We start from the raw sequence: 27,663 nt of genomic DNA, 5'->3' as shown, positions 1-27,663 counted from the left end.
TTATTGTTATTTGCCTTTAGCCGTGTCCCCTAAGACAATCTGTTCATTAATAAATCTGTTCATTAATAAGTAAATCAATAAATAAATAAAGAAAGAATTGTTTGACTTGGCAATGAAATTAACATATGAAACATTCTAAACGCGCAGCAAGACAGGTGGAGAGTTGCATATATTTATAGGCCGTTGTGACTTATTTTTAATTTAAATATTTATTAGTCGTCGTTCGCACCCAGCGAAACATGCCTATCACAGCGGCCGCGTGACGGGGCCCGTCGCACGTGACGATGCGCGGAAGGTGTGGCGCCGGAAGTTGCGCGCGGCTCCGCAACTTCCGGTGCGCCTGCTGCTGCGTGCCGCCTTTGCGTCGAGTGGCGTCTGGACCAGGAAAGCGCTGCAGTAGTCCACAGTTGGCCAGCATTGTAGGGAGGCGCTGACACCTGCATGCGTGGTGGCGGAGACTGGCTCTGCTTGTTGCACCTCTGGCTCCGTTGTGCAAGAAACTATCATCATCAGCAATGGCTCGAGTGTCGTCGTCTTCCGCAGGTGGTTCCGTTGCCGCTCATCGTTCCAGCGTACAACTTGTGTCGTCCTGATGGGGAGGCCGCGTTTACGGGGGTCTTACGTGACGGACACATAATAATATTTGGGGTTTTACGTGCCAAAACTACTTTCTGATTATGAGGCACGCCGTAGTGGAGGACTCCGGAAATCTTGACCACCTGGGGTTCTTTAACGTGCACCTAAATCTAAGCACACGGGTGTTTTCGCATTTCGCCCCCATCGAAATGCGCCCGCCGTGGCCGGGATTCGATCCCGCGACCTCGTGCTCAGCAGCCCAACACCATAGCCACTGAGCAACCACGGCGGGTGTGACGGACACATTTAATTACGGAGGTGATACGGAAATAACGACAGAAAGCACAGCTAGTTGGTAAGGATTCGTTATGCAAAAAAAGGTGAGGCGTTCGTATTGTCCACTTCTCTTGTGTCCTGTCTGCACGCTCACCTTTTTTGCATAATGATATGGGAGTGTGTGTGCATACCTATATCGCCGCGATGACCACAGATTAGGACAATAAATATGTTCTGGGTCACCTCTGTGTCGTGCGCTGAACAGTTTCGCCGGTCATCCACATTCACAGAGTGGAATGGCTCATCAGTATTTTTCTTTTCTTTTTTTCACTTCGTGCGTGTTTTGTATCGCGTACGCAGCGCAACTTGGCTTCCGTGCAGGTAGAAAACGCCCGCGGCGGGATAGAGCGCGAAGGCCGAGTCTCCATGGGCGGGCACTTCTCGTGCGGCGGCGCGAGTGCGTATCGAGGCGCAAGTGGTTCGCCGAGTGCTCGAAGCGAGTCGCTGGCGCGTGCACGATTCGACTCGCCAGATGACTCGCCGTGGCGTCGATGTGTGCGCGATCGATGATCCACCGGCTGGCCGAGCAGGGGGACCAGGCGGCGCGTTGATTGATGTCATTTGTCACGCCGCTGGTGGCGCGCGGCCGCGTGTGCTTTCGCCCTTCGGGCGTGGCAGGGCGTCGTGCGAGTCCAGTCTGTTCGAGATACCACTTCGAGACACTGCGCTGCTGTTCTTTCTTTAACGCGAAGCATTTTCTGTCTCTCCACGCTGAATATCTATCTATCTATCTATCTATCTATCTATCTATCTATCTATCTATCTATCTATCTATCTATCTATCTATCTATCTATCTATCTATCTATCTATCTATCTATCTATCTATCTAATCTGTTTGATTGACCCGGCTGCGTCCATATCGCGGCATAGGTCAGTAATCGCGCGAGGCGAAACCGAACGTACGCTTTTCGAACGCGTACAAGACAGCGGCGTGTGCTCGTGAGTCTCAAAGCCATCGTCGTCTTGTTTGCGGAACCCGGAACGGTGCTGGACAGCCAGCGACTACAATGCTTCGCATAGCAGCGACTTGCGCCGTGCGCGGCGTCTGCCTTTTGTTTTTCACGTTCAACAGAAATGCGTCACCCGCACCTTTCCCTGCAGTTACAGCTGGCGATTGCAGCGGCAGTCACGACTAAATGTCGCCACGAAGTAAACGTGTGACGGAGGACCTGGCGCGAACGGCGCGCACTGCGTTTTCGTACGGGTTGTTCACCACGTGAACAACCATCACATCTTCACGGGTATCTTCTTCCAATTTATGAGAATAATTATATTATGGTGCTTAATGACCTAACCATTAGTAAGCCGTTAATGCGAAAGTTTTGAATGATGTCGAGAAATTACAAGTGACAGATCCACAGCTTTCGCATCGACCTCTTAAACATTGTAGATAAAGAAATAAACTTTATCTAGGAAACATAACTCAATTACTATTCGTCCGATACTTTAAAAAAAAATACTCGAGAATACGTGCCTACCTTGTCCAGCGTCCATCCAGCGTCTACCATATACAGTCGGCGCCGTTCTTGCAAAGACCTCCGTTATTTCCCGACTTGTTCGCGTCATTTTGTCCTGACAGGCCCAGCTTTTGTCGCGTGAAAATGATTCTGCCAGAGTAAGCCTGTTCGAGGGTTTCCCATTGACGGGACTAGATTGCGAAGCCATTCTCTACCTCGCGATGACTGAAGCGACTGCAAATGCGAATACGCGTAATGTGAACAGTAGCAAGCGCGCAACAGACCCGGAGAGACAACAAAAACGGAAGAACCTTTGTTGATGACAACACGCCAGAAGGCAAAAGAGTGTGCAGCCGAGCCGTCGGCCATTCGAAGACGGAAGTCTAGTTTACTGGTTTCTATTTTGTAGGAAAACAGCGACAATCGGGACCTTCGGTCCTCCTTATTGGGTCGGGACTGTCCCGCCGAATGTAGGGCGATCAGCAACCCGAGTCCGGCATCAACCAGCCGACGCTCGGTGCGTGGCAGCCGTCGGCTCTGCCAGCGGGAGTCGCAACGGATTCGTGGCCGGCCCACATGTTGTGGGTCGTAAGGTGCCTCTAGCGACATCTGCCGCGCGCGCCACCCAGGAAGTTCCTGCAGCAGACGGCGCCCACGCTAAACCGCGAGTCGCGGCATTCGTGAGGTGAAAAATATCTGCACATGCGCGGAAATGAAACCTACTAGTGTCGGACTGTGGTGAAAAACGAAAGGGCCCGAACTGCTAAATCTAGTCCTTAAATTTCAAATGATCGCTGGAAGTAAAACGCTCAAGAGAGCGGAATGAGGGCTTCATCACCTCGATTCCCCATGTTTACGTTTCGTTCGTTTGCGCTCAACCATCGCGCAAGCCTTTGCGATTTCTTGCGCCTAATCCTGTTTGCTCTGTTAATTCTTTTGCTTGTAAGTGGGCTGCGTATACATAGCGGTTACTTTGAATCAAGAATTAGTGTAAAAAAGAAGGCTGACGGTCGCTCGGACCGAAAAGCTTTCGACATAACCTCGCTGAAACGTGCGACCCTCACGGCAACTAAACAACATCATGTGTGTGTGTGTGTAGTAACAAGTGCGCCAACAGTCTTCTTGCCGCTGAGTGTGTCTGTCGTGTAGCGATTACACGATGACTGCTGTGTCTTGTGGTTCAATGCTACGAGCCAGTGCAACTGTCGTGACATTCTAAAGCGGTGGTATGGATCGTGTCAGCGAGTCTCCTCGAACGTGTTCGGGCCGCCAGCGCGCTCTAATCTCGCGGCGCACCAACATCGAGCGTAGTGTGCGCGCGTGTGCGAATGCGGTTGATTGTTCTCGTGAACCGTGCGACGTCGCCACTTAAACTTTAATCATGACGCGCATTGTTGCGTTTATGCCTTTTCGCCTCCGTGCACCGCTAAAGCCCCGTAAGAATTAGAGGGCCCTTACACGAAACGGAGGCGGATTGGCCTAGCTATTGCTGCACTGTGTTTTGGCTGGCAATCCGTGTATCGGTGCTGACGTTTTTTCTTATGTTAATTTGCAGTTGTGTGTTTTTCATCAGTAAAATGGCATCGCCGATTATCGAAACATCTTCGAGTGCAAGGTAAACTTGGAAGGAACGAGCTCGCAGCTGTACGTAATGTACTTTGATATATTGTATTATTGCGATTATTATTTGAAGGCCTGTAGGAGTGGCTAAGCAGTATAAAACAGAGTAATGCAGGCACTTAGGAATGTATTTATTCACATATACAATGCACCAAATACGATTAGAATATGCAGAGTTGGAAAGGACTTTTTGGACGTATTGTAAAGTGCAGTTAACAACGCGCGCACAAACACAGGAAAGTGTACAAGTAGAATTCGCTGCTCAAATTTATTTTTTATCACACGTAACGCAATGCGGATATTTGTCAACGAGTTAATGTGCTTCTGCCACACTATTTACTTGCATGCTAGGTCATACTGCACTTGCTACGTCAACGGTCTCATAACGAACTAAAATAAGTCATCACCACAAACTTGGGCCATCAACATTCATGTGCACGAGTGAAGTACTATCACAGGTCGACACACGCGCGTGTATACTTTTTATTGCACTTTTGTATCGTTGTATGTTACTTGCCTCGCATAGTCGTGCAGTTATCGACGGTTCAAAGTCCTTCCGTCCAATTCTGTGCTACCATACGTTTCTTCTGGTTAGGTTCTGGTAGCCGCGCGGGATGCAAAATATCTTATTGCCGTCCTTCGTCCGGTTTCGGCACCCAACCGCACAGCAAGAAGGCATTTCGGCCCTCCCGGAACGAAATTATCGCAGCAGTGTGCATAGCACAACAGGCGAAACGCGCTCACTTCGCCCGGCACGCCGGAACTTTCATGGCGGCAAAGGGGCGGAGCAAGGTCACATGTCACCGATCAGCCTATCGCTGGCGTCGTCGGCTGGATCAAAGCCTTTCGATACCTTAAAATTATTGAGGGACTTGAGTGGGTCGTCGAGCGGGCCGCCGTCTTGTGGCTGCCGACGGGGGAGGCCGCGCACGCCGCGCTGCCAACGCGCGCTTCCGTGTGTCGCAGAGTGTCACGGGACGCGTCACCGCACGCTGCGCTTCGCTGCCAACTCGGCGCCGAGTTTCGCGCACGAAAGTTGCTCCAGGCAGCGAGGTTTGTAGTGCGCAGACGCGTCTGTACACCCGTGCTGCTTGTGTGCCTTTAGAGCTCCTTGCGGTTTGTCTGTTAGGCTTCGTCTCTTCCGAATTTCCGAGATATATCTGCGCACATCACGTTGCGCTCCACGTATGTCGGGCACGTCGGCAGTATAACGCGGATGGCATTTTGTTAGCGTCAGCGCACGTGGACGTATGGGAGGCGTTGTGTCGTCGACGACTCGCGTCCGCTGGCCCTACAAGTGTTATCGATATTACAACGTGTTCCGTCGACCGCCGTATCGGTATGTTGATCAGCGACTTTGGCAGCGTTGCAATTGACGGCACCAGTCCACTGGTAGAGTAATCGAGGGGCAATGACTGGATAAGAAGTACGTCGTCTTCACAATGCCGCGTTTTCAAGAACCGTCTGTCATACGTGGCCGCATTGGTGAGGACGCCGTAACTGGGGCTAAAATAACTTCCCTCAATGAAGGCCGAGCCTCGGCACGCTCGACCGCAGACCCGAGCGTGTAACCTGAGGAAACAACAGCATGCGCCGTGCCCCGTCGGGCGCAGTCGCAGCAGCGACCGGCGTGTGCTGTCAGCGCAGCAGAAAAGCAGGCCGGTGCGAGGACGAAGGGAACGCGTCGCGTGTGTCGTCGTTGCACGCCGCCGTGCGCGTCCTTCCTGCGCCGACGCGCTTGTCTTTCGGCTGCTGTTTTCCTCGCCTGTCCCCCCGTAACAAGTGTGCGGCGCGCCCACCAATGAGCACCGGGCGCACGAGCGAGCCCGCATTAAGCTTCTCCCGAGTGCGCTTCGCGTCGCGTTGCAGCTGCTGCGGTGACACGGCGAGTCGTGTCCCATGTGCCCCTCGGCCCTCAGCGCTGTTCCCGCCCGAACACGACTTAGCAACTAGCTTCGAATGCTTTCGCCTTAATGGACACGCGGCACACGCGCCCGACTTGGTGTTCGCAGTAAGCCGAGTCCACGCGTATGCTTGCAGCGCCAGCCGCGTATCGCAACAAATGGCGCTTTGCATCCACAAAGACGCGCGCGCTCACTGGGCTCACTCACAAACGAGTGAGTGACAAAACAGAGTGGATAGGGAAAGTAGGACATTTATTGGTTTAGGAGTGCCCGAGGCGTGCGGGATCTAGTAGAACAAATAGCAAAATACGCGAGGCTGTAATTTGGGCTAGTTGACCTGCCATATGCGCTGGCAGGTCAACTGGCAGGCACAGTCGAAGGCAGGCACCACGTGGCGCCAACTTCGAACTGCTTACGCCGTGCATATTTTTTTATGTACGCGATGCCGTGTTGACATGCTTAAGAAGTCTATCGAGACAAAAAAGCTGGAATTTAGCGCTGTGTGTCGTCGGTGCCTGTCTGTTTAGCGCTGCTAGGAAGGTGCGGTTGGGCACGACATCGTGTGCTTAGCGCTTGTGCGGTTGCCTTGCATCTCGGCAATTCCGTATAATGCCGCTTGAAAGGACGTCAAAGCAAAATATCTAGTTGAATCTACAGGTTGCAGCTGTAGCTGTAAACACGTCGAGTTGAATTGAAAAGCTTGGTGCGCCAGAAAAGACGCGAGAACACGATCACCCTAAACTAACTTAATGTTTATCGTCCCTTTAACGGCTCTCCCAGGCGTGCGTTAACGTGTTATGAGGCTTCCTGCACGCGTTTTTATACATTTATTCTGCGGTGTCCGTAGCTCTAAATGCAGAAAATGCGGCATTCGCGCCGCGTGCGCCGCTATCTCGTGTGTCGGGCCAAGCTCGTGACGAAGGCGTCTACGGCCGCGGGCCCCTCTGGCCAAAAGGGGGACTGCAATCGCCAGCTTCGGAGATGGGCCCAACGTGGCTGCCATCCGAGGAAGAAAACGTCGCGGCCCTCGGTCGCGCCGCTCCTCCGCTTGCCGCCGCTACCGGAACCTCCTCGCTCGTGCCTACGAAGTCGCTTACTTGACCACTTCGCTACGTTCTACGCCCGTTAATACACAACTGGCTTGCGTGTATGCAGACGAGGCCGTCACGCGCGTGCGCATTAAACTATCCCTCCGGTTTGCTCCCGCCAGCGGATCTGCCTCATTTCCTTCGCTATCCTTTCTGCTGTTGTGGCTTTCCAGGGAGATATTCAGCTTCGCGGCAGAAATCGGCTTTACTGGTCTGATCATGGCGCCGGCGATCAAGTCGGAAAAGCGCGGGGTTCGATGAGCGCCATTGACAGCGGGGACATGTGTGCAAGGTGGTAAGAGACAGGGAGAACCAGTTGTGCAGCGATGTGTGCACACATACAGTGCACAGATCATGTGACGCGCAGATAAAATGAGTGTGGGTTATGCAAGCCACATGCATGCTAGTATGTGATACCTAAACATGCCGAGGGTATCACAACAAGCCACTTGTAGAAAACGAGATAGGCTGAAGCGCGGAAAATCAAACGCAGGCTCGGGCGTGACTTCACAAAATGTCTGTACCGGGGCTGTGAGTAGTGTGGTGAGTGGCACGCACTGCTTATCAGTGGTGGCCCAAAGTTGCGCTTAAGAAGGAACCATAATGAGTACACCTAAACACAGACAATGGCCAGCAGAAACAGCACAGTAAAACGCAAACCAGTCCCACAACATGAACCAGCTTTTGCGCATTTCTGGCACACGTGTACACCATAAGGCGCCCCCCGCCCTCCATTTTCCTTTTTCGTCGGACTCTTTAAAACCTTACCAGCGCAGAGTTACGCTGTTTGCCACCGGTGTGGGTGTGCTGCTGCTCGCCTCCGAGAGGGCGTACGATCGCTTACATCTGGGTCTTTCGCAAACTCTTTGGAGCAACGCGGCTTTCTCCAGTGTACGCCGCGCAGAACCAATCCCGAGAGTCAAATAAACCATCCTCTCACTTTTGTCATTCTTTTTTCTTGCCGCGTTCTTCCTTGCTCGCTTTATTCTTTAAAGAATAGCGGCTCCGCTTCGCCTTTTGCCAAGCAAGCAAGGTGAAGGGCACGACTTCGTTGCGCCGTCGCTTTGCCCGCCTTTTCCCGCGATGCTCGTCCTCTCCGGCGTCCCATTTCCTGCCTCTCCCAGAGTGTTTGCCTCTCGGCGCAAACGTGTCGAAACATGGCGCCGCCTTTGGCGAACCTTCTTCCCTGATTGAGATCCGCTGACCCGCTACCGGTTTCCCCCCTCACTGCTTTACTTCCCCGAAAGCGATTGCACAGCACACCCAAAAAGAGGGGTGACGTTGAAAACACAAAGTAGAAACCCGAAAACAGACAACCACCCGAGTCCATAGAAGGTAAAATAAAACATGGAAGCAAACAAAGCCGAAGCTCCTCGAACAGCAGCTCCCGTGGTGCCGCAGGTCATCGTCTGCTTTTCGCCGTCGTCTGCACGCGAACGCGCTCCCTCAGCAGTCTCGCTCGAGTGAACTCGAGCGCCTTCCTCTCGTCTGCTGTGATTCGGGCCAACGCCGATGCTCGCCATTTTGCGTCAGCGACCCTGGCATCACACGAATACTTGTTGCTGCTTCCAGTTTTCGCTACGTTTTCTCTTCCTCGCGCTTTGTACGCCCTTACGGCCGTCCAGTTTTTGCGGCCATCTTCGAGGTCTTTTCATCGAGATCTTCTTTAAGGAAGTTATCACTGCCATTAAGCGGTTACGCAACACTGCTAGTTTCTTCGTTTTCCTACGTTCTTCTCTACATTTTGAATAAGATTTTGGGCCGTATCAGAACCCTTGGCCGATTTCATTGAGGAAGCTCTGGTGCTGCATTATACCGCGTCATTTCGCAGTTCTAGATTTATGCAGGAGCGTTGTGGGGACCTTAGCTAGGCTTGGTTCATAGGGGCATGCACGACGAATTCGTGGCGTACAAGTGAGGTGTAGTGTGGCTCACATTTTAGGCTTCGTCAAAATAGCTGCAGTATGACGGACGAGCCAAGTGCGCCCACGCTACGCTTTTTATACCTACCGTACTAAAATTTGTTTAAGTGAGGCGCCGTTGCCAACGTTCACTCTGAGGTTCTGTAATTGGTAATCCTTTCTGTTGGGTCTCTCTCTCATTGCTCTCTTCCACGCTTTTTATCGGCAGAGACGGATGGTTCCTCCAATACACCCGCACGCCCGCGCAGCGAGAGACAGGTACAGGAAAGGACGACTCGGCCTTTCGGGGCTTTGTGTGCGCCAACACCAGACAGAACCGACACTCGACCGCGCTTTGTTGAGCAGTCGCACCGTTGTGAGTCTGCCTTCACTCGTCCGCATAATAGACGGCGTTCAGGGAGAGGTGTACTTGGTGGTCTTTGTTCGGTCTTTCCATAACGTGCGGCTGTAGTCAGCTCACCCATGTAAGCCGGCGAGTCGGAGAAAATAATGTCGCTGCCGTGTCGCAGGTTTCCTGGCGGTAACGTGTTGGGAGGTTGCGTGAAGGGAGATGAACAAAAAAGAAAAAGGCCACGAGAGCGTGTAAGTGCGTACAACGGGGTTCAACCCTTCGCAGCATCACCGGCAGTTCGCTCGCGTCGCCAAAGTGTCGTCGGTCCTTTCCGCGATGAACGTACGCGACGGCATTAACTCATCGCGCGGGCTGAGCCACGTGATAGCAAACGAGCTGCGCGAGCACCGAATCGATCCGCTTCTCGTGCGGGCGCACCGTGACGCGCGGAAACTCGTTAATCCGTGGCCGCCGTGTGCCCTACGCGACGAACAACAAACTCTGGGCCGGCAGCTTTCTCCGCTCGCGTTGGTCGTGCGCAGCTGGCCTTGTTATTTCTTGCCGCCCGTGTTTCGCTCTTGTTGCAAGCCCGGGGCTGCAGCCGTACATGCGTGGTAAGCCGGCGTTAACGATAACGAGCTCCGGCGCCTGGTTTGCGCGTTCTGCACTGCATAACGAGGCGTCGCGACGGTAAACGAGCGCCGGGCGAGAGCAGCGTGCTCGGCCGGGCACGTGAAACAAAGCCGATCGTGCGACGACACCTCGAGGGCGATCGGCGCCCTCGCGCTGCGCAGCGCTGCAAGGGGCACGCGCCGCCGCGTGCCGGCCTTCGTGCTTTCATCGATGTTTACGGCGCGAAGTATGACATCGACGGACACGCAGAAGAAGCAATCGGATGCGAACATGCGGAAAAAAGAAAAAGAAAGACGCGTGCCTATGCAAACACAGACAGAGAAGCGACGCTCGATGCTGGGCTGAGCCACAATCTGATGCGGACGTCGCGTTTCTTGCTTATGCAGTACGCACGCCTCGATTAGTTGTCATGGCAAGGCATCTTCGCTTTTCCTGCCGAGTATATGTCGGAAAGGCTGTCCACACGCAGAAATTAGGCGATCTACTGAGAGAGCGAAGGCAACAACCAAACAGGAAGGAAAAGCGAAAACTATCAAATTTAACCGTTGTTTATGAAAATATTTATGGATCAACATGATTTTCTTTAAAAAGGAAGAAGAATAGAAAAGGGAAGTGGAGAACAGTTCCGTGTGTTCTGAGTGACGCCTCTACAATTATCATTCGACCCTCCTAACGTAGCCACTTCTCTGAAGTGCTCATGGAGGTGTTTTGCTTGCTTTGCTGTAACTATTTAATGTCAAGTTTCACTTCAGTTCGCACTAAAGTTTCATGAGTAAAACGGGTTCAGCAGCGAAATGAACCGCACCACAGAGTTTTGAAGAGTGAAATGCTCAGACGCCATACAATTTGTCCATGTCTGTTGCACACCTCATTGCTTCCGCCGTTAAAAAGACTCTTCAACAACCGCGGACGCTCCGGAGGTATCAAGTACGATGCCACTCCGAAACGATTTCGTTTGCTTCTGTGATTGGCTGGCGAAGTAACACATCTGCGCGCGGTTTGCGTGCCTTGGTTGCCAACTGCTGTTTTTTTTTTAAGTTGTATTTTACTAAAGTAATCCTTATTTTACACTTTCGCTTCTTTACTTGTTCTTGGCAGGGCTCTTCCTGCGTTTCTTTCCTCCGCAAGTCCATTTGGCGTAGTTCCTTATCTGCCAAGTAAAGGAGAGGTGTATCGCAGAGGCGTACCTGTAAACTACACCTTATTTCACTTCCCTTTTGTGGGTTTATGCGTTTTTATGGTCAGTGGTGGACGTTATTCAGAGTTGTGCTAGTAAAAGTACCCCCTCATTCGCATAGAAATTACCTTGGGTCGCCCCCTCTCCCTCCCCCCCTCCCCGGAAAAAATCCTGGGTACGTGCCTGGAAAGGCAGAGAGGCTAACCGGAACGAGAAATCCCGTCTGCTACCCTACATAAATGTAGAAAGGTAAGGAGGAACTAACCAGAGAGAGAAGTATGTTTAATGAAGCGGAGAGCTCGTCCGGAAGAAAACACATCCTCACAGCAAACCGTGCATCGGCTAGTCGAAAACCAATATGCGCCGCCACCACCACCGGTATATACAGCACTGTCTTGTTACTTTTTTTCCCTGTATTCCTTTCTTAAGTGGCCAGCAGGACCGCACTTTCACTGCATATATATTTAATAGCAACGCCGAATCTTCCTACGAATTATTGAGCGAAGCACGAAGCATGCTGAGTTTCGGTTGTCTTGCCTAATGACGTACACTTCACTCCTTGATCACGCGGCTACGGACTTCTGCCGCGGAAGGACGAGCGCGTCCAGTCTCTCACAGGGGCGCGAAGGACGCTGACGTGCACCGCCACCGCCGAACTCGCCACGGTGTGCAGCTGTGGCGCTCGGGCAGCGGCACCGGACGGGCGTACGGTCGGACCGAGGAGGCTCCGACGACGTCACTCTGACGTCGCTCGAGCGGGCCGACAAGCGTTGTCTGCGCGCCGCCGACGGAGTCCGCGGAGTAGCGCGCGTCCCTCGGCATCCGTCTTGTGCACGGAGCACGCACGGAGGAAGGGGGCATTACGTCACGCAGCCAGCCTTGGCAAGCGAACGCTCCGTGGAGCCACAGCGGCAGCCCAGCACGTCGCCTCGAGACCACGGAGGAAACGCGAGATTCGCCGGGACGTTTGGTTGCCGGTAGCTTTGATTCGGTGCTCGCTCGGCCGGCTGCTGCTCAGCTGCATCTCCGGTCGCATTTTTCTCTGGATGCCCGTTTTGCTTCGGTTGCTTCCTGCAAGGCATGTGTTCGGCGCTCTGTGAGAGGTTCACAATCCAACGCCAGCGCATTTAGGCTATAGGTATACTTCGGCCGAAGTAAACAGACCGTTGTGAAGGATAATAAGCGATATGTGTTTGCCACATTTTTGACCGAGGCCTTGCCCGTGTATACTTTGCCCTGTTATGGGAGCTTTATTGATTTCCATTGTCGCTTGAGCTTACCCATGAGGGCTTGCATGCATGTGATTGCATTGCGGCAGTGGAGTCGTCCTTCCAGTGCAAACGCGGTGGAGCTTATTTCCTGGGATGACGGTGACTCCCGCAAGAAACGGTGAGTTGCATTTTCTACGTACGTTCTATGCTGTTCTCTCGTGAAACGCGGTGCGTTATCTGCTTCCAAGAAAAGCAGCAACCGCTGCAAACAGCGCTTGTTCCAGCTTTTGGCGTTTGAGACCGATATGTACGGCCGGTTCATGCGTTCTCCGCAATGTTCCCAAGCACTGGCCCTGCTTCGAACCCTGCGTACTGCGAGCACGAACAAGCGCTTGGTCATCGAACGCATACGATATATTATTACAAAAAACTATGGGTTTTACGTGCCAAAACCACGATCTCATTATGAGGCACCCCGCAGTGGAGGTCTCCGGAATAACTTGGGCCACCCGGAGTTCACCCGTGAACCTAAATCTAAGCACACGGGAGCTTTCGCATTTCGCCTCCGTCGAAATGTGGCCGCCGTGGTCTGGACACGATCCCGCAATCTCTTGCTTAGCGGCCCAACACTGGCCATAGCCACTAAGCAACCACGGCGGGTAAAACGTAACATGTATCGGCGAACGAAAGAGAAAGGTGCACTTCAACTCCAACTAAACTTTGCTTTGTCCCTCACACGAGAACTGACCAGCTTACAAAACAATTATTAGGTATACCTTTATAGGTGTCGTATATGCGTGCTTAGCTTCAGAAATGACAACAGGTCATATTATGCAATTTACTGCAACACGAACCGCCACGCACACCTACCGCAAAAGCAATCAGCAGTCTAGCAACGCTGCGCACCTTTCGGAGAGGCCTGCAACGTTTGCCTTCAACTTCCGACACGCTTGAGCGGTATTCTCTCTGACGCGGCTCGCCGGACGTACACGCATAGCGCAAGACCACGATTCGATGCCACAATCTAGAAACATGAGCGCGGCATTAAGCCAAAGTGCCGCGGTGGTAGCCATCTTTTTCTTTATTTCAAGTGGTTTAAACGGTTTCGAATGTGTATCCAAAAAAAAAAAATCCACCGGGAGTACTAAAACTTACCGCGCGCTCTGACGTTTCTATCACGTGTTGCGCCGCCACAACGGATTAAGTCGCGCTGCGGCATGCTCCCTCCTATTATTTCCTTCCTCCACGGTTTTGTGACTTCACCCGACACGGCCATTAGAGTCTGACATCCGTCTCACGATGGGAATGATGACTTTTTCTTCTGCTACGTTCGTCGCAACTGCGTGGAAGACGCGTCGTGCACCCTCGGCGACGGCGGCGCCCTCTGGAGCACATCTGAAGCGGCTTCCGTGTTTAGCCCGTGCCGAGCCTCGTTATAGTTTCACTGCGACCCGGCCAGCTCCTCTCTGGGCTTCGAGGACCTTTTCCGCGGCGTCTTGACTGCGCCATCTGCGGTGGCAACGAGACGAGAACCAGCCACGCACGCGGCGACGTCTGCGCACACCCGCTTCGTCTCCAGTTCCGTGCACCAGCCTTGAGCGAGGCTGCAGCCGAGCACTGCCGGGAGCGCCGTCCGCTGCCTCGTCAGCACTGCGGTGTAGAGAGCGAGCCTTGTTTTTGAGATGAACGAGGGTGCGTGCGGAGCTTGCAACCGCCTCCAAAAAAAGGACGCGTCCGCGGCGCCGCAGTGTGGGATTCGGGCACGAGAGCGCAGACGGGAATGGAAGGCAGACAAAGAAGGACGCAGTTTCGCCCGAAAGCCGAAGCATCGTCTGCGATAGCAAATTAGTAGACAGCAATACGAAGTAAGGAAAGTAGTTATATCTGCCGTATAAACTTGGAGACATTCGCTTGCTAACTGAATTAACAAGCACGGTGTCAGCGCGCACGACCAAGCACGAACACGTCACGCTCGATGAGCGTGGACACTCGCTGTCCAAATGTCGATGCGAGCAAGCGCGGCAGCAGCAGCGAGCCAAGTGACGCTCGTGGGGTCTGTCGCTTAAACGCCAGAGCGGCGAGAACACAGGAGCCGTTTGCAGATTCCTTTCGAGATACACGAGACGGCGCGCGGCCGTGCAAAGTACGCGCTTGTTGGCGGAGCGGCAGCTGCCCCCTCCCCCCCCCCCCCCTCCGCGCGCGTTGCGTACCCGCGCACGGCAGTCGCGATCGTCCGCTTTCCTCGCGCGCTATCACTCGCAGACCCAGCGTACGACGCCCGGCGACGTTCTTAGCCCGCGGACTTAATACGGAACGTCAGGGCGACAACAAAAAGTGCGCTTGTAGCGTCATAAAATATCGCGCAGCAGTCACGCCGTCGTCGTGTACATGTAGGGTAGAACATCCAGCGCGGATCGAGGGCCGACGTATCGAAAGCAAGGAGTCCACGAGAATCGGGCAAACTTATTGGCGCTCCGAGCTCGCGGTGCTTCCCAACTGTCGCAGCAGCGCGGCAGAGATGTCGTCGCGCCGACTTACTGGCCCCCCGTATATGGAAGGAGGGTGGGGGGAAAGGTGCGTCGGTAGCGGCCCTTCAGAGGAGAGTCGTGGCCGCTCCCTCGTATTCGCCGGCCCCTCTGCTTTCGCGGCGATAACGCGGGCTCCGGGCCCGCTGTCTCGCTTTGGGACACTTGCCAGATGGGCACTGGGGGAACAGCGCGCGAGGAGGGCGGGAGACCGCTTTGGCGCCGCACAAGCCGCGTCGGTGCCCTGACGGCTCCGCCCGCTTCGAGCAAGAGGTATCCCTCCTGAACTGAACGGAAGGCGTGTCAGTGTAAGTAATTGTGTCCAGACTAGTCTTGACATCATGTCGCTCTTATTCGGCTGCTCAGGATGACTTCTTGGCTGACCGATTTAGATGCGCATTATTAGATCAAATTACTCGCTGAAGCTACTATGTTGTGTAGTGCATAACGCGCTTTCTACGTTTTCTGTGCAACCCATTCCCTTTATATTGTTACGTTTCGCCTCCGACGTGCGGTATAGCCGGCGCGGATGCAACGGACGCCGGGGCTTCGTTCACAGCGGCGGACATTTTGGCCAGTTCAGCGCTGTCCCAACGCCTCCTGCTAAGCGCGTCCAGGCATGTTTCAATGCCACGTGTCTTCGTGTGTGTGTGTGTGTGTGTGTGTGTGTGTGTGTGTGTGTGTGTGTGTGTGTGTGTGTGTGTGTGTGTGTGTGTGTGTGTGTGTGTGTGTGTGTGTGTGTGTGTGTGTGTGTGCATGCATGCATGTTGGTGCCCACGCTTGTCAAAGCGCGGCAGCCGGGGAGAGGAGCTCCCCAACTGTGAAGCCAGGAGGTCTGATCGGCGCCGGCCCGGCGGATATGTCACTTCTTGTCACAACGTGTCCGTGCGCCGCCGTCACGTGCGCCTCTTCCGGGCCGTTCCTTCTTGCCCTCGACTCCGAGAGTATAAAAGCAGCTGCCCCCGGACGCCAAGAGAGAAGCTTCGATTTATTCAGTCGAGTAACGAGGTCTCCCGTTTCTCCACTTCGGTCGACCTGACCGGCCGCTCTTTTGCGATGCTAGAATAAACAAGTTGTTCTGTTAGCAGTCGACTCATCCTTTGCCAGGAACTTCGGATGCTTCCAGCTGTGCCCCAGGCCGCCAGGCCAACGCTACCCTTGGGGCTTGCGACCCATTTGCAACAATATGCGCTGATTATGAGACCTCCATTTCCAGACTGAGTAGATGAGACGAGTGCGTGTGCTGCTGGGCAGCAAGGAGTGTTCTGACTGGTCAGAGCCACCAAGTTTTCGGTCGCATGTTGCCGCACTTCTTCCTAGAGGTTCAACGCCAGCCTGTCAGTTCAGGCCATCAATATACCACGGTAACGCTTAGCCAAAATGAAAAAAAGAAAGCACACGCCATAAGGGAAAAAAAAGGGACACTCCCAAATCGAATCGCCCCGGCTTGGATAACAGAGCGGCACACCGCTGGCGCCGTGTCCTTCCTGAAACAGGCCACACATTGAAGGCCGCGCAGGCGGTGTGAGTCGCGTCTCCGATCGGCTGGCGTGTGTAGGCAACGTTTCTTTGCAGGTGCAGCGGTAGCGATGCGGATTTCGAAACACGTGTACGCTCTGCCACCGATGAACGGTATCTCTGTGTATATATAGTTTCGGAGCGAGCCAGTCTCCAACCGAATGGCTTCTTTAGTTTTTTTGTTCTCGCTTCTGTGAAACATCTTTCCTCTTCGTTTCCTGCTTGGCTTCTGTCTTGCTGGCCGACATCTGCACGCCCTCGGCGTGTTCTGGTCTCGCCGTTGCTCTTCGTCGAGCCGCCGTAGTTGGCCTCTCTCTCTCTCACGCGGGACCTCCCGAAGAGCTCGTCTGCTACTCCGCGGGCCTTCTCTCCCGCCGGCTTGTTTTGACTCGCGGGCGGAAATAACTCGGTTAGCTTCCTCCGCGTCGGCGTGCTTTTTAGACAGCCGAACGGTTCGCTCACGCGGTAGCAGAGCGAGGGGTCGCCGCCGCCAGTGAACCGTAATGCGACCTTGGCCTCGCAGATCGAAAACGCCATGTGGCCCTCGGAAGTGCCGCTGTGTCGAGCGTATGCTGCACTAACGAACTTTTCCAACTGGCTTTTTACGATGGCAGATCCCACGACCGGACGGCATTGCGTCGGCGAAGTTGTTCGTTACCTTCGTCACATCGGAGGTGGAAGTAGTTATTCTTCTAAAACAGGTCACCGTAAACGTGATAACCTGGCTAGGTGGCGAAAATTTAGACAGCTGATGTTGTTTGCCGATCGATTCAACCACGCATTGTGTGAAGCTGTTGGGAAGGTTCGCGGCGAGAAATTGTAACGGTCACCCTTTCTGCGCACAAAGATTTTTCTTGCACATACTGGTAATTACTTAACGCGTGCCCACTAAAAGCACCTGTCTGCTTTGGCAAACACCGGTGCGAGGGTCGCAGGGAATTAAAGCTCCGGGAGGCAGGAGGGTGCCCTAATATAAGCTCTTCTGAATAAATGGCGCCGGCAGCATTCAGTTTGTGCGTGGCAATAATTATGGGAGGGTACTTGCCCGAATGACATACCTTTTGTGTGAATTTTATTCATTCATTCACATTTATTCAACTTATACATGAAGAAAATGTTCAGACCCACATAGGTAATGGCTATGGCTAAGCGCTTGCGTAACGTTAGCCATGTTTCGAGAGTTCGGCAGCTTGGGAGAGCACCTATTGTTGAGTCCCGTGAGATGAATTCAGACGATGAAAAACGCCAGTGACGTTTACTAGATGGTCCTGTGGTGTTTGGCGATTCCTGCCGAGATGACCCTCAATATCACGCAGTATGGGCAGTATGGGATGCTGGTTTCAGTTAATGACGATGAACTCCGCAGGTTTTCTTTCGGTGTAAATGTTTTTCGTTTGTTTTCTCGTTTTCCAAGAGGTATTCGAATAAGTAATGTGACCCTCTTCGACTGGAGACTCGCATTTTCTGTGCTCACATACAAGTTGCTAGTGCGCTGAGGGAGACTCGATCGGAAGAAGTGGTTCTGCTCTCTTCACCGAACGACGCGTCGGCCATCGCAGCTTCATCGGAAAAACTTCTTCCCCGTCTGTTCGTCCTGCGCGTGCCCCGGTGCAGTCGTAGGCGGCTTGTGCCGCGGTCTGACGTCATAAGATTGCGCAGGAATCGTCTGTGCAATGGACGTGGCCCGAATCCAATGGCGCTCGTCGATTTGTGTCGCCGTGCGCTGCTTTGCGTGTGCTATATTTATTATGTCGATACTATTCCTTCTATTCAGCATTTTGTAGTAGTGTCACCTGCAGTGACCGGCCCAACTGTGTGTGACCTGTACTGTGTGCTCTACTTTATTCCTTTCGATTTGTCCTGTTGCTCTTTATTTCCTCCCCTCCTTCCTATCTTCCATTTCTATGTTGCTGTCACCTCCTTTCTGAAGAGTAGACAGGCGTGGTGCCCCTTTCGGTAGCAGTTGCCAGCCTGCTCCTCGCTTTCTCTTCCCTGTTAAATATGTATGTGTGCTGTTTGGATCTGGACTGCTGGTACGATCTGTTGGGAACTCGGCGCTGACGCCCGTGGTTGTACCTGGGTCGCAAGCCCCAAGGGTAGCGTTGGCCTGGCGGCCTGGGGTACAACTGGAAGCATCCGAAGGTCCCGGCAAAGCATGAGTCGACTGGTAACAACGAAACAACTTGTTTATTTTAACATCGCAAAGAGTTGGTGGTCAGGTTTGACCGAAGTAGAGAGACGGGAGAGCACTTCACTCAACAGAAGAAATCGGAGCCCTCTTCTGGCGTCCGGGGGCAGCTGTTTTTATACTCTCGCAGTTGAGGGCAAGAAGGAACCCCTCAAAAGACGAGCACGTGAATGTACAATGGGCTAATGGTGACGCACACTGTCGTAGCGATGCCGTAGCACCATGTCGTGGCGCTGCGCACGATCTCGTAGCACCTGGTCGTGGCGCTGCGCAGCACACTGTCGTGGCGCTGCCGGTCGGACACAATGACTGTAACGAGAAGATGGTCCCTGCTTTGGCATCGCCTGTTTCGGGCACAATGACTGGAACGAGATCCCTGCTTTGGCATCGCCTGTTTCGGGCCCAATAACTGGAATGAGATCCCTGCTTTGGCATCGCCTGTTTCGGGCACAATGACTGGAACGAAATCCCTAGGCGGTCGCATCGCCGCAGACGCGCCTGGAAACACCTGGCGATGAGTGTTGCGGTGACGACGATCGGGCCAAAATGTCCGCCGCCCCGCCGCCGTCGCGCCGGCAAAACCACGTGTCGCAGGCGAAACGCAACAGACCGCCCCGCCGGGGAAAGGAGATCCCGATGGACAGGGGACTGCATCCGCTGTCCGGAGGGATGTCGCTCGATGATGCTCATAACCGAAGTCGGGCGTCCCTTGACGTTTCTTGAGCGCAGCGCACAGAGAAGGCCTCGTTCTCTCGTTCAGGTTCGCACGGGACACTGCAAAGTGACTTCGGGAGAGTTCACATTTTTGTTCTCGTTCCCGGCAAGCGTTAGAACTACGCTGAAAACTCAACCGCTCAGTCAGCAAGCACGGCACAACCCTCACTAAGCCCTGCCAGGCTCTTTCCCCTTTTTATACCACTGCCTAGTTCCTTACAGTAGTCTAGCATCACTCAGAACGCGTCCACAAATTGAAAAATTGCACTAGAAAGCATATCATCACTTTGAAACACTAAACAAAAGCAATATGTTAAAAAAAATCCTGCCTCAGGAAGAAAAACATCAGTAACAAACAATTTTGAGGCTGATTCCTACGTTAGGGGCTTCGACTTAAGCCATCGGCGTTACCGTTGAGACTCCCCTTTTTGTAACGCACCTCAAAGGAATATTGTTGTAAAGCGAGGCTCCAGCGCAGGAGGCGGCCATTTTTGGGAGAGATGGTCTGCAGCCATTGGAGAGGGCAGTGATCTGTCTCAATGATAAACCTCGAGCCGGCTAGATAGCATGACAATTTCTGAACGGCCCACACGAGACATGCACACTCTTTCTCGGTGGCGCTATACGCCTGCTCACGACTGGTCAGCTTACGACTAGCATACAGGACGGGGTGTTCTACTTCTCCATTTTCCCGTTGGCACAGTACAACGCCCATGCCTCGCTCACTAGCATCGCACTGAACCATGAACCCTTTTGTATAGTCTGGCGATCGTAGCACAGGCTGGCTTGTTAGGGCACTCTTTAGGGCGCTAAAAGCTCTTTCCTTTGTCTCGTCCCAGACGACTGTTTGAGGCTCTGTCTTTCTTAGAGCATCCGTCAGGGGAGCCGCGATATCAGAGTACCTAGGGATGTACCTCTGATAGTAGCCGGCGACACCCAAGAACGACCGAATATCGGTCTTTGTGCGCGGTTGCGGAAAGTCTCGCACAGCGGCCACTTTTATTTCAGAGGGGCGGCGACGACCCTGACCAATCACGTGACCGAGGTAGACAACCTCGGCCTGTGCTAACTGGCACTTAGGAGCCTTTACTGTCAAGCCTGCTTCGCGCAGGCGGGTTAGCACTGCCCGCAAGTGTGTCATATGCTCAGACCAGGATGCGGAGAATATCGCTACGTCGTCTAGATACGGTAAAGCGAATTCTTGCTGTCCCCGCAACACTTTATCCATGAGACTTGAAAAACAGTATGGCGCGTTCTTCAAACCAAAACTCAACACTTTAGGACGGAATGTTCCCATTGGTGAAATGAACGCCGCATACCTACTAGCCTCTTCTGTAAGTGGAACCTGCCAATAACCCCTGACAAGATCTAGGGTGGAAATAAACTGAGCGCTACTAACTTTCTCAAGGCGCTCCTCGATGTTAGGGATCGGATAAATTTGATCCTTAGTGATGGAATTAAGCCTGCGGTAGTCGACGCAAGGACGAGGTTCCTTGCCCGGTACCTCAACTAAAATCAAAGGGGAGGTATAATCACTCTCACCTGCCTCAATAACACCGAGCTGTAGCATTTTCTTTACCTCAGCCTCCATAATATCGCTCTGGCGGGGTGACACCCGATACGCCTTGGATCGTACTGGCTCTGTGGAGGTAAGTTCTATATCATGAGTAAGTACAGAAGTCCTACCAGGCCTCTCAGAGAACAGACCTTGAAACTCTTGTAATAGCTGGTGTAGTTCGGTTTTCTGCTCAGGCGACAGCGGTGCTTTACTGATAAGGTCACTAATGACTTGACCGGTGTCTTCCCTGTTCGTCACTGAGCCTAGTCCCGGAAGCTCGACCGGAAGCTCTTCAGGAACGTTTACCATCATGCACACCACTGCTTCCCTTTGTCTATAAGGTTTGAGCAGATTACAGTGGTAAACTTGCTGTGCTTTCCGCTTTCCTGGCAGACTTACCACGTAGTTAACGTCCGACAGTTTCTGAACAATTCGCGCTGGGCCCTCCCACTGCACGTCTAGTTTGTTGTTTAGCGATGTGCGCAATATCATGACCTCATCGCCAACCTCAAAACGACGGGCCCTGGCTGTCCGATCATAATAAACCTTGGCCCTCTGCTGGGCCTTTGTCATTGCTTCACCTGACAACTCCTGTGCCCTTCTTAAGCGTTCGAGGAGCTTAAGCACGTACTCCACCACGACTGGGTCGTCGCCCCTACCTTCCCATGATTCTCGAAGCATGCGAAGCGGAGATCGAAGCGAGCGACCGTACACCAGTTCAGCTGGCGAAAACCCCGTAGCCGCATGCGGCGCGGTCCTTAAAGCAAACATCACCCCAGGCAGACACAGCTCCCAGTCAGTTTGATGTTCAAAACACAAGGCTCTCAACACGCGCTTCATGACGGAGTGGAGCTTCTCAACGGAATTCGACTGTGGGTGGTACACTGAGCCGTGTAGCAGCTTTACCCCACACCTTTCGAGAAAAGTTGTCGTCAAAGCGCTAGTAAACACTGTGCCCTGATCTGATTGAATTTCTGCAGGAAAACCAACTCGCGCAAATATGGACAGTAGTGCATTAACTATCTCAACTGAGCTGAGTTCTTTAAGCGGCACTGCTTCAGGGAACTTTGTCGCTGGGCAGATCACAGTCAAAATGTGTCTGTACCCCGTGGCTGTTACCGGCAGAGGTCCCACTGTATCAATAACGAGCCGTCTAAAAGGCTCCGTAATGATAGGTACCAATTTCAACGGCGCCCTCGATTTGTCCCCTGGTTTGCCCACCCGCTGACAAGTGTCACATGTCCTCACGAAATGGTCTGCGTCCCGAAAACACCCTGGTGTTGCGTTTCGCCTGCGACACGTGGTTTTGCCGGCGCGACGGCGGCGGGGCGGCGGACATTTTGGCCCGATCGTCGTCACCGCACCACTCATCGCCAGGTGTTTCCAGGCGCGTCTGCGGCGATGCGACCCCCTAGGGATTTCGTTCCAGTCATTGTGCCCGAAACAGGCGAGGCCAAAGCAGGGATCTCCTTCCAGTTATTGGGCCCGAAACAGGCGATGCCAAAGCAGGGATCTCGTTCCAGTCATTGTGCCCGAAACAGGCGATGCCAAAGCAGGGACCATCTTCTCGTTACAGTCATTGTGTCCGTCCGGCAGCGCCACGACAGTGTGCTGCGCAGCGCCACGACCAGGTGCTACGAGATCGTGCGCAGCGCCACGACATGGTGCTACGGCATCGCTACGACAGTGTGCGTCACCATTAGCCCATTGTACATTCACGTGCTCGTCTTTTGAGGGGTTCCTTCTTGCCCTCAACTGCGAGAGTATAAAAACAGCTGCCCCCGGACGCCAGAGGAGGGCTCCGATTTCTTCTGCTGAGTGAGGTGCTCTCCCGTCTCTCTACTTCGGTCAAACCTGACCGCCAACTCTTTGCGATGTTAAAATAAACAAGTTGTTTCGTTGTTACCAGTCGACTCATGCTTTGCCGGGACCTTCGGATGCTTCGAGTTGTACCCCAGGCCGCCAGGCCAACGCTACCCTTGGGGCTTGCGACCCAGGTACAACCACGGGCGTCAGCGCCGAGTTCCCAACAGATCGCTCCAGTGTCGCGATCCAAATATCTGGTTGGCAGCGGTGAGATCGCCTACGACTTCAAACAACGGTTGCCAGCGGTGAGATCGCCTACGACTTCAAACAACGGTCTGCCAGCGGCGAGATCGCGACAACGGAGGCCAGCAGCGAAGAGATGCAGTTGACTGTATGCTGAGCAGCTCAACGACGATCCGGGAGCAGTGCAACGAGCCCTGTGTGACGACTGGTTGCCTGCAGCGGAACGACTGCGCGGAATTCCTGCCTGCGAGGTTTGGTGAGTGCGGGACTTTCTTCTACTGAGCTTTGCCAGGCTTTTTGTTAGTGTCAGAAACAGAGCTGGTAATTGTGGTTGTCGTTGCTGCCGGGTTAGTTTGCGGCAAGACAATAGTAAGCAGTAGAGAAAGCAGCATTCAGAGCAGCCATGGATTTGAAGTCGTTGCGCAAACCGAAATTGTTGGAGCTTGCAAGAGAGTTGGGTCTGGATGTCTCAGACAAACTAAGAAAACCGGAACTGATAACGGCTATTCTTGAGTTAGAGGCTGAGGATGACGAGCTGTCGGAATGCCTTGAGACTATTGAGGAGAGGTCAAAAAAAGAAGAGCGCGAACTTAAAGAGCAGAAAGAAAAAGAAGAGCGCGAACACGCTTTGGAAATGAAGCGTCTCGAGGTAGAGATGGAACGCGCTCGTAATGGAAGTCAGGCACACGGTGCAGGAGAACGCGTATTGTTCAAAATGACTGACCTGATGCGGCCGTTTAAGCTTGGAGAGGACATTGGTTTGTTCCTGGTTAACTTTGAGCGAACGTGCGAGAAGCAGGGGTTCTCTCGGGAAACGTGGCCACAGCGCTTGCTCACTTTGTTACCCGGCGAGGCGGCCGACGTAGTCGCTCGCTTGGATAGAGAGGAAGCAGAGGATTTCGACAAAGTAAAATCGAGTCTGCTAAAAAAGTACCGGCTGTCTGCGGAAGCGTTCCGTCGGAAGTTTCGGGAAAATGAGAAAGGCAAAAGTGAGTCATATACAGAGTTTGCGTATAGGCTTATGTCGAACATGCAGGAGTGGCTCAAAGAAGAGAAAGCGTTTGGTGACCACGATAAAGTTCTGCAGTGTTTCGGGCTAGAACAGTTTTATAGTCGGTTACCGGAGAACGTGCGATACTGGGTCTTGGATAGGCCAGACGTGAGTACGGTGGCTAGAGCCGCTGAGCTAGCCGAGGAGTTTGTGACGCGTCGAGCTCGCGGAGCTAAGGACGGTCAAAAGGGTGAATTTGGCTCCAAGTCTGAGAGGCCAAGGTTCACACCCATGAGATTAAAGGGGGACACGCGTAGTGCGGATGCGAGTGAAAGCAGTCCGACCAGACGTAAAGAGACGGCGGCAGCCAAACGCAGAAAGCGGTTCGAGATGAGGCGAGCGGGCGTTTGTTATACGTGCCAGAAGCCGGGTCACTTTTCGGCGCAGTGTCCGGAAACAACACCAAAAGTTGTGTTTTTTTCAATAGGCAGCACGGACGAGAACATGAAGCTTCTCGAGCCTTACATGCGAGACCTCCTCGTGAACGGGAAAGAGTGCCGAGTGCTTCGCGATTCCGCAGCTACGATGGATGTAGTTCACCCGTCTTACGTAGAACCCCATATGTTCACGGGCGAGTGCGCATGGATCAAGCAAGCCGTGGAAGCTAATAGCGTGTGTCTGCCAGTAGCAAAGGTGCTTATTGAAGGACCTTTCGGAGCGCTTGAGACAGAGGCGGCAGTGTCATCTATGCTGCCACCCCAGTACCCGTACCTATTTTCAAACAGGTCCGATCACCTCCTGCGCGAGAAGGGGCTTTTGTTTGGTGAAGCTAGTGTTCAGGCCTTAACCAGATCGAAGGTTCGGGAGCTCGCTGCAAAGGCGGTAGTTGCGGGGCCGACGTTATCAAACAACGAAAAAGGGTCAGAGGCGCAGCAAGCTGATATTCCGAGCACGCCCGAACTGAATAAACTTGAGTCTGTAACGTTAAAGGCGCCAGATACTGGAGAGGAAACGCCCGACGCGGGAAAGTTAGAAGAGCTATCTACTGATTTGCTCATCGCGCCTACGTCAGACGGACTTGATAGGTTGCTAAAAGTCAGCCGGACGGCTTTGATAGCCGAGCAAAAAAAGGATGGCAGCCTGGAAAACGTGCGCTGCAATGTCAAAGAAGGTATCGCCAGGAAAACTGCGCGTTTTGTGGAAAGAGGTGGAGTCCTGTACCGGAAGTATCTAGACCGTCGAGGAGTGGAGTTCGACCAGCTGGTCGTGCCTCAATGCTATCGTCAGGATCTGTTGCGCTTGTCACATGGGGGTTCGTGGTCCGGACACCTAGGAGTTAAGAAAACTAAGGACCGTCTCTTGCAAGAGTACTATTGGCCAGGGTGTTTTCGGGACGCAGACCATTTCGTGAGGACATGTGACACTTGTCAGCGGGTGGGCAAACCAGGGGACAAATCGAGGGCGCCGTTGAAATTGGTACCTATCATTACGGAGCCTTTTAGACGGCTCGTTATTGATACAGTGGGACCTCTGCCGGTAACAGCCACGGGGTACAGACACATTTTGACTGTGATCTGCCCAGCGACAAAGTTCCCTGAAGCAGTGCCGCTTAAAGAACTCAGCTCAGTTGAGATAGTTAATGCACTACTGTCCATATTTGCGCGAGTTGGTTTTCCTGCAGAAATTCAATCAGATCAGGGCACAGTGTTTACTAGCGCTTTGACGACAACTTTTCTCGAAAGGTGTGGGGTAAAGCTGTTACACAGCTCAGTGTACCACCCACAGTCGAATTCCGTTGAGAAGCTCCACTCCGTCATGAAGCGCGTGTTGAGAGCGTTGTGTTTTGAACATCGAACTGACTGGGAGCTGTGTCTGCCTGGGGTGATGTTTGCGTTAAGGACCGCGCCGCATGCGGCTACGGGGTTTTCGCCAGCTGAACTGGTGTACGGTCGCTCGCTTCGATCTCCGCTTCGCATGCTTCGAGAATCATGGGAAGGTAGGGGCGACGACCCAGTCGTGGTGGAGTACGTGCTTAAGCTCCTCGAACGCTTAAGAAGAGCACAGGAGTTGTCAGGTGAAGCAATGACAAAGGCCCAGCAGAGGGCCAAGGTTTATTATGATCGGACAGCCAGGGCCCGTCGTTTTGAGGTTGGCGATGAGGTCATGATATTGCGCACATCGCTAAACAACAAACTAGACGTGCAGTGGGAGGGCCCAGCACGAATTGTTCAGAAACTGTCGGACGTTAACTACGTGGTAAGTCTGCCAGGAAAGCGGAAAGCACAGCAAGTTTACCACTGTAATCTGCTCAAACCTTATAGACAAAGGGAAGCACTGGTGTGCATGATGGTAAACGTTCCTGAAGAGCTTCCGGTCGAGCTTCCGGGACTAGGCTCAGTGACGAACAGGGAAGACACCGGTCAAGTCATTAGTGACCTTATCAGTAAAGCACCGCTGTCGCCTGAGCAGAAAACCGACCTACACCAGCTATTACAAGAGTTTCAAGGTCTGTTCTCTGAGAGGCCTGGTAGGACTTCGGTACTTACTCATGATATAGAACTTACCTCCCCAGAGCCAGTACGATCCAAGGCGTATCGGGTGTCACCCCGCCAGAGCGATATTATGGAGGCTGAGGTAAAGAAAATGCTACAGCTCGGTGTTATTGAGGCAGGTGAGAGTGATTATACCTCCCCTTTGATTTTAGTTGAGGTACCGGGCAAGGAACCTCGTCCTTGCGTCGACTACCGCAGGCTTAATTCCATCACTAAGGATCAAATTTATCCGATCCCTAACATCGAGGAGCGCCTTGAGAAAGTTAGTAGCGCTCAGTTTATTTCCACCCTAGATCTTGTCAGGGGTTATTGGCAGGTTCCACTTACAGAAGAGGCTAGTAGGTATGCGGCGTTCATTTCACCAATGGGAACATTCCGTCCTAAAGTGTTGAGTTTTGGTTTGAAGAACGCGCCATACTGTTTTTCAAGTCTCATGGATAAAGTGTTGCGGGGACAGCAAGAATTCGCTTTACCGTATCTAGACGACGTAGCGATATTCTCCGCATCCTGGTCTGAGCATATGACACACTTGCGGGCAGTGCTAACCCGCCTGCGCGAAGCAGGCTTGACAGTAAAGGCTCCTAAGTGCCAGTTAGCACAGGCCGAGGTTGTCTACCTCGGTCACGTGATTGGTCAGGGTCGTCGCCGCCCCTCTGAAATAAAAGTGGCCGCTGTGCGAGGCTTTCCGCAACCGCGCACAAAGACCGATATTCGGTCGTTCTTAGGTGTCGCCGGCTACTATCAGAGGTACATCCCTAGGTACTCTGATATCGCGGCTCCCCTGACGGATGCTCTAAGAAAGACAGAGCCTCAAACAGTCGTCTGGGACGAGACAAAGGAAAGAGCTTTTAGCGCCCTAAAGAGTGCCCTAACAAGCCAGCCTGTGCTACGATCGCCAGACTATACAAAAGGGTTCATTGTTCAGTGCGATGCTAGTGAGCGAGGCATGGGCGTTGTACTGTGCCAACGGGAAAATGGAGAAGTAGAACACCCCGTCCTGTATGCTAGTCGTAAGCTGACCAGTCGTGAGCAGGCGTATAGCGCCACCGAGAAAGAGTGTGCATGTCTCGTGTGGGCCGTTCAGAAATTGTCATGCTATCTAGCCGGCTCGAGGTTTATCATTGAGACAGATCACTGCCCTCTCCAATGGCTGCAGACCATCTCTCCCAAAAATGGCCGCCTCCTGCGCTGGAGCCTCGCTTTACAACAATATTCCTTTGAGGTGCGTTACAAAAAGGGGAGTCTCAACGGTAACGCCGATGGCTTAAGTCGAAGCCCCTAACGTAGGAATCAGCCTCAAAATTGTTTGTTA

General features: G+C 53.1%; 1 protein-coding gene across 9 annotated transcripts in view; it reads left to right on the top strand.

Moving 5' to 3' along the window:
• The window catches only part of LOC142560944 (latrophilin Cirl-like), a 521,606-nt gene that overhangs the window by 22,764 nt on the left and 471,179 nt on the right, over nt 1–27,663 (top strand). For 3 of the 9 annotated variants that reach the window (XM_075673377.1, XM_075673372.1, XM_075673373.1), the window contains exon 1: nt 12,086–12,434. The exons of 4 other annotated variants lie outside the window; for them this stretch is intronic. In XM_075673377.1, the coding sequence (XP_075529492.1) occupies nt 12,328–12,434 (107 nt within the window). In that variant the 5' untranslated portion in view covers nt 12,086–12,327. Of the gene's footprint in view, nt 1–12,083; nt 12,435–27,663 lie in introns of those variants that run through there. 2 more of the 9 variants (XM_075673379.1, XM_075673376.1) reach the window with 2 other exon arrangements.

The sequence above is a fragment of the Dermacentor variabilis genome, chromosome 10 (genome assembly GCF_050947875.1).
Source record: "Dermacentor variabilis isolate Ectoservices chromosome 10, ASM5094787v1, whole genome shotgun sequence".
Taxonomy (NCBI): domain Eukaryota; kingdom Metazoa; phylum Arthropoda; class Arachnida; order Ixodida; family Ixodidae; genus Dermacentor; species Dermacentor variabilis.
The sequence above is the reverse complement of the archived record's forward strand: the minus strand, read 5'-3'. Positions and strand labels throughout refer to the sequence as shown.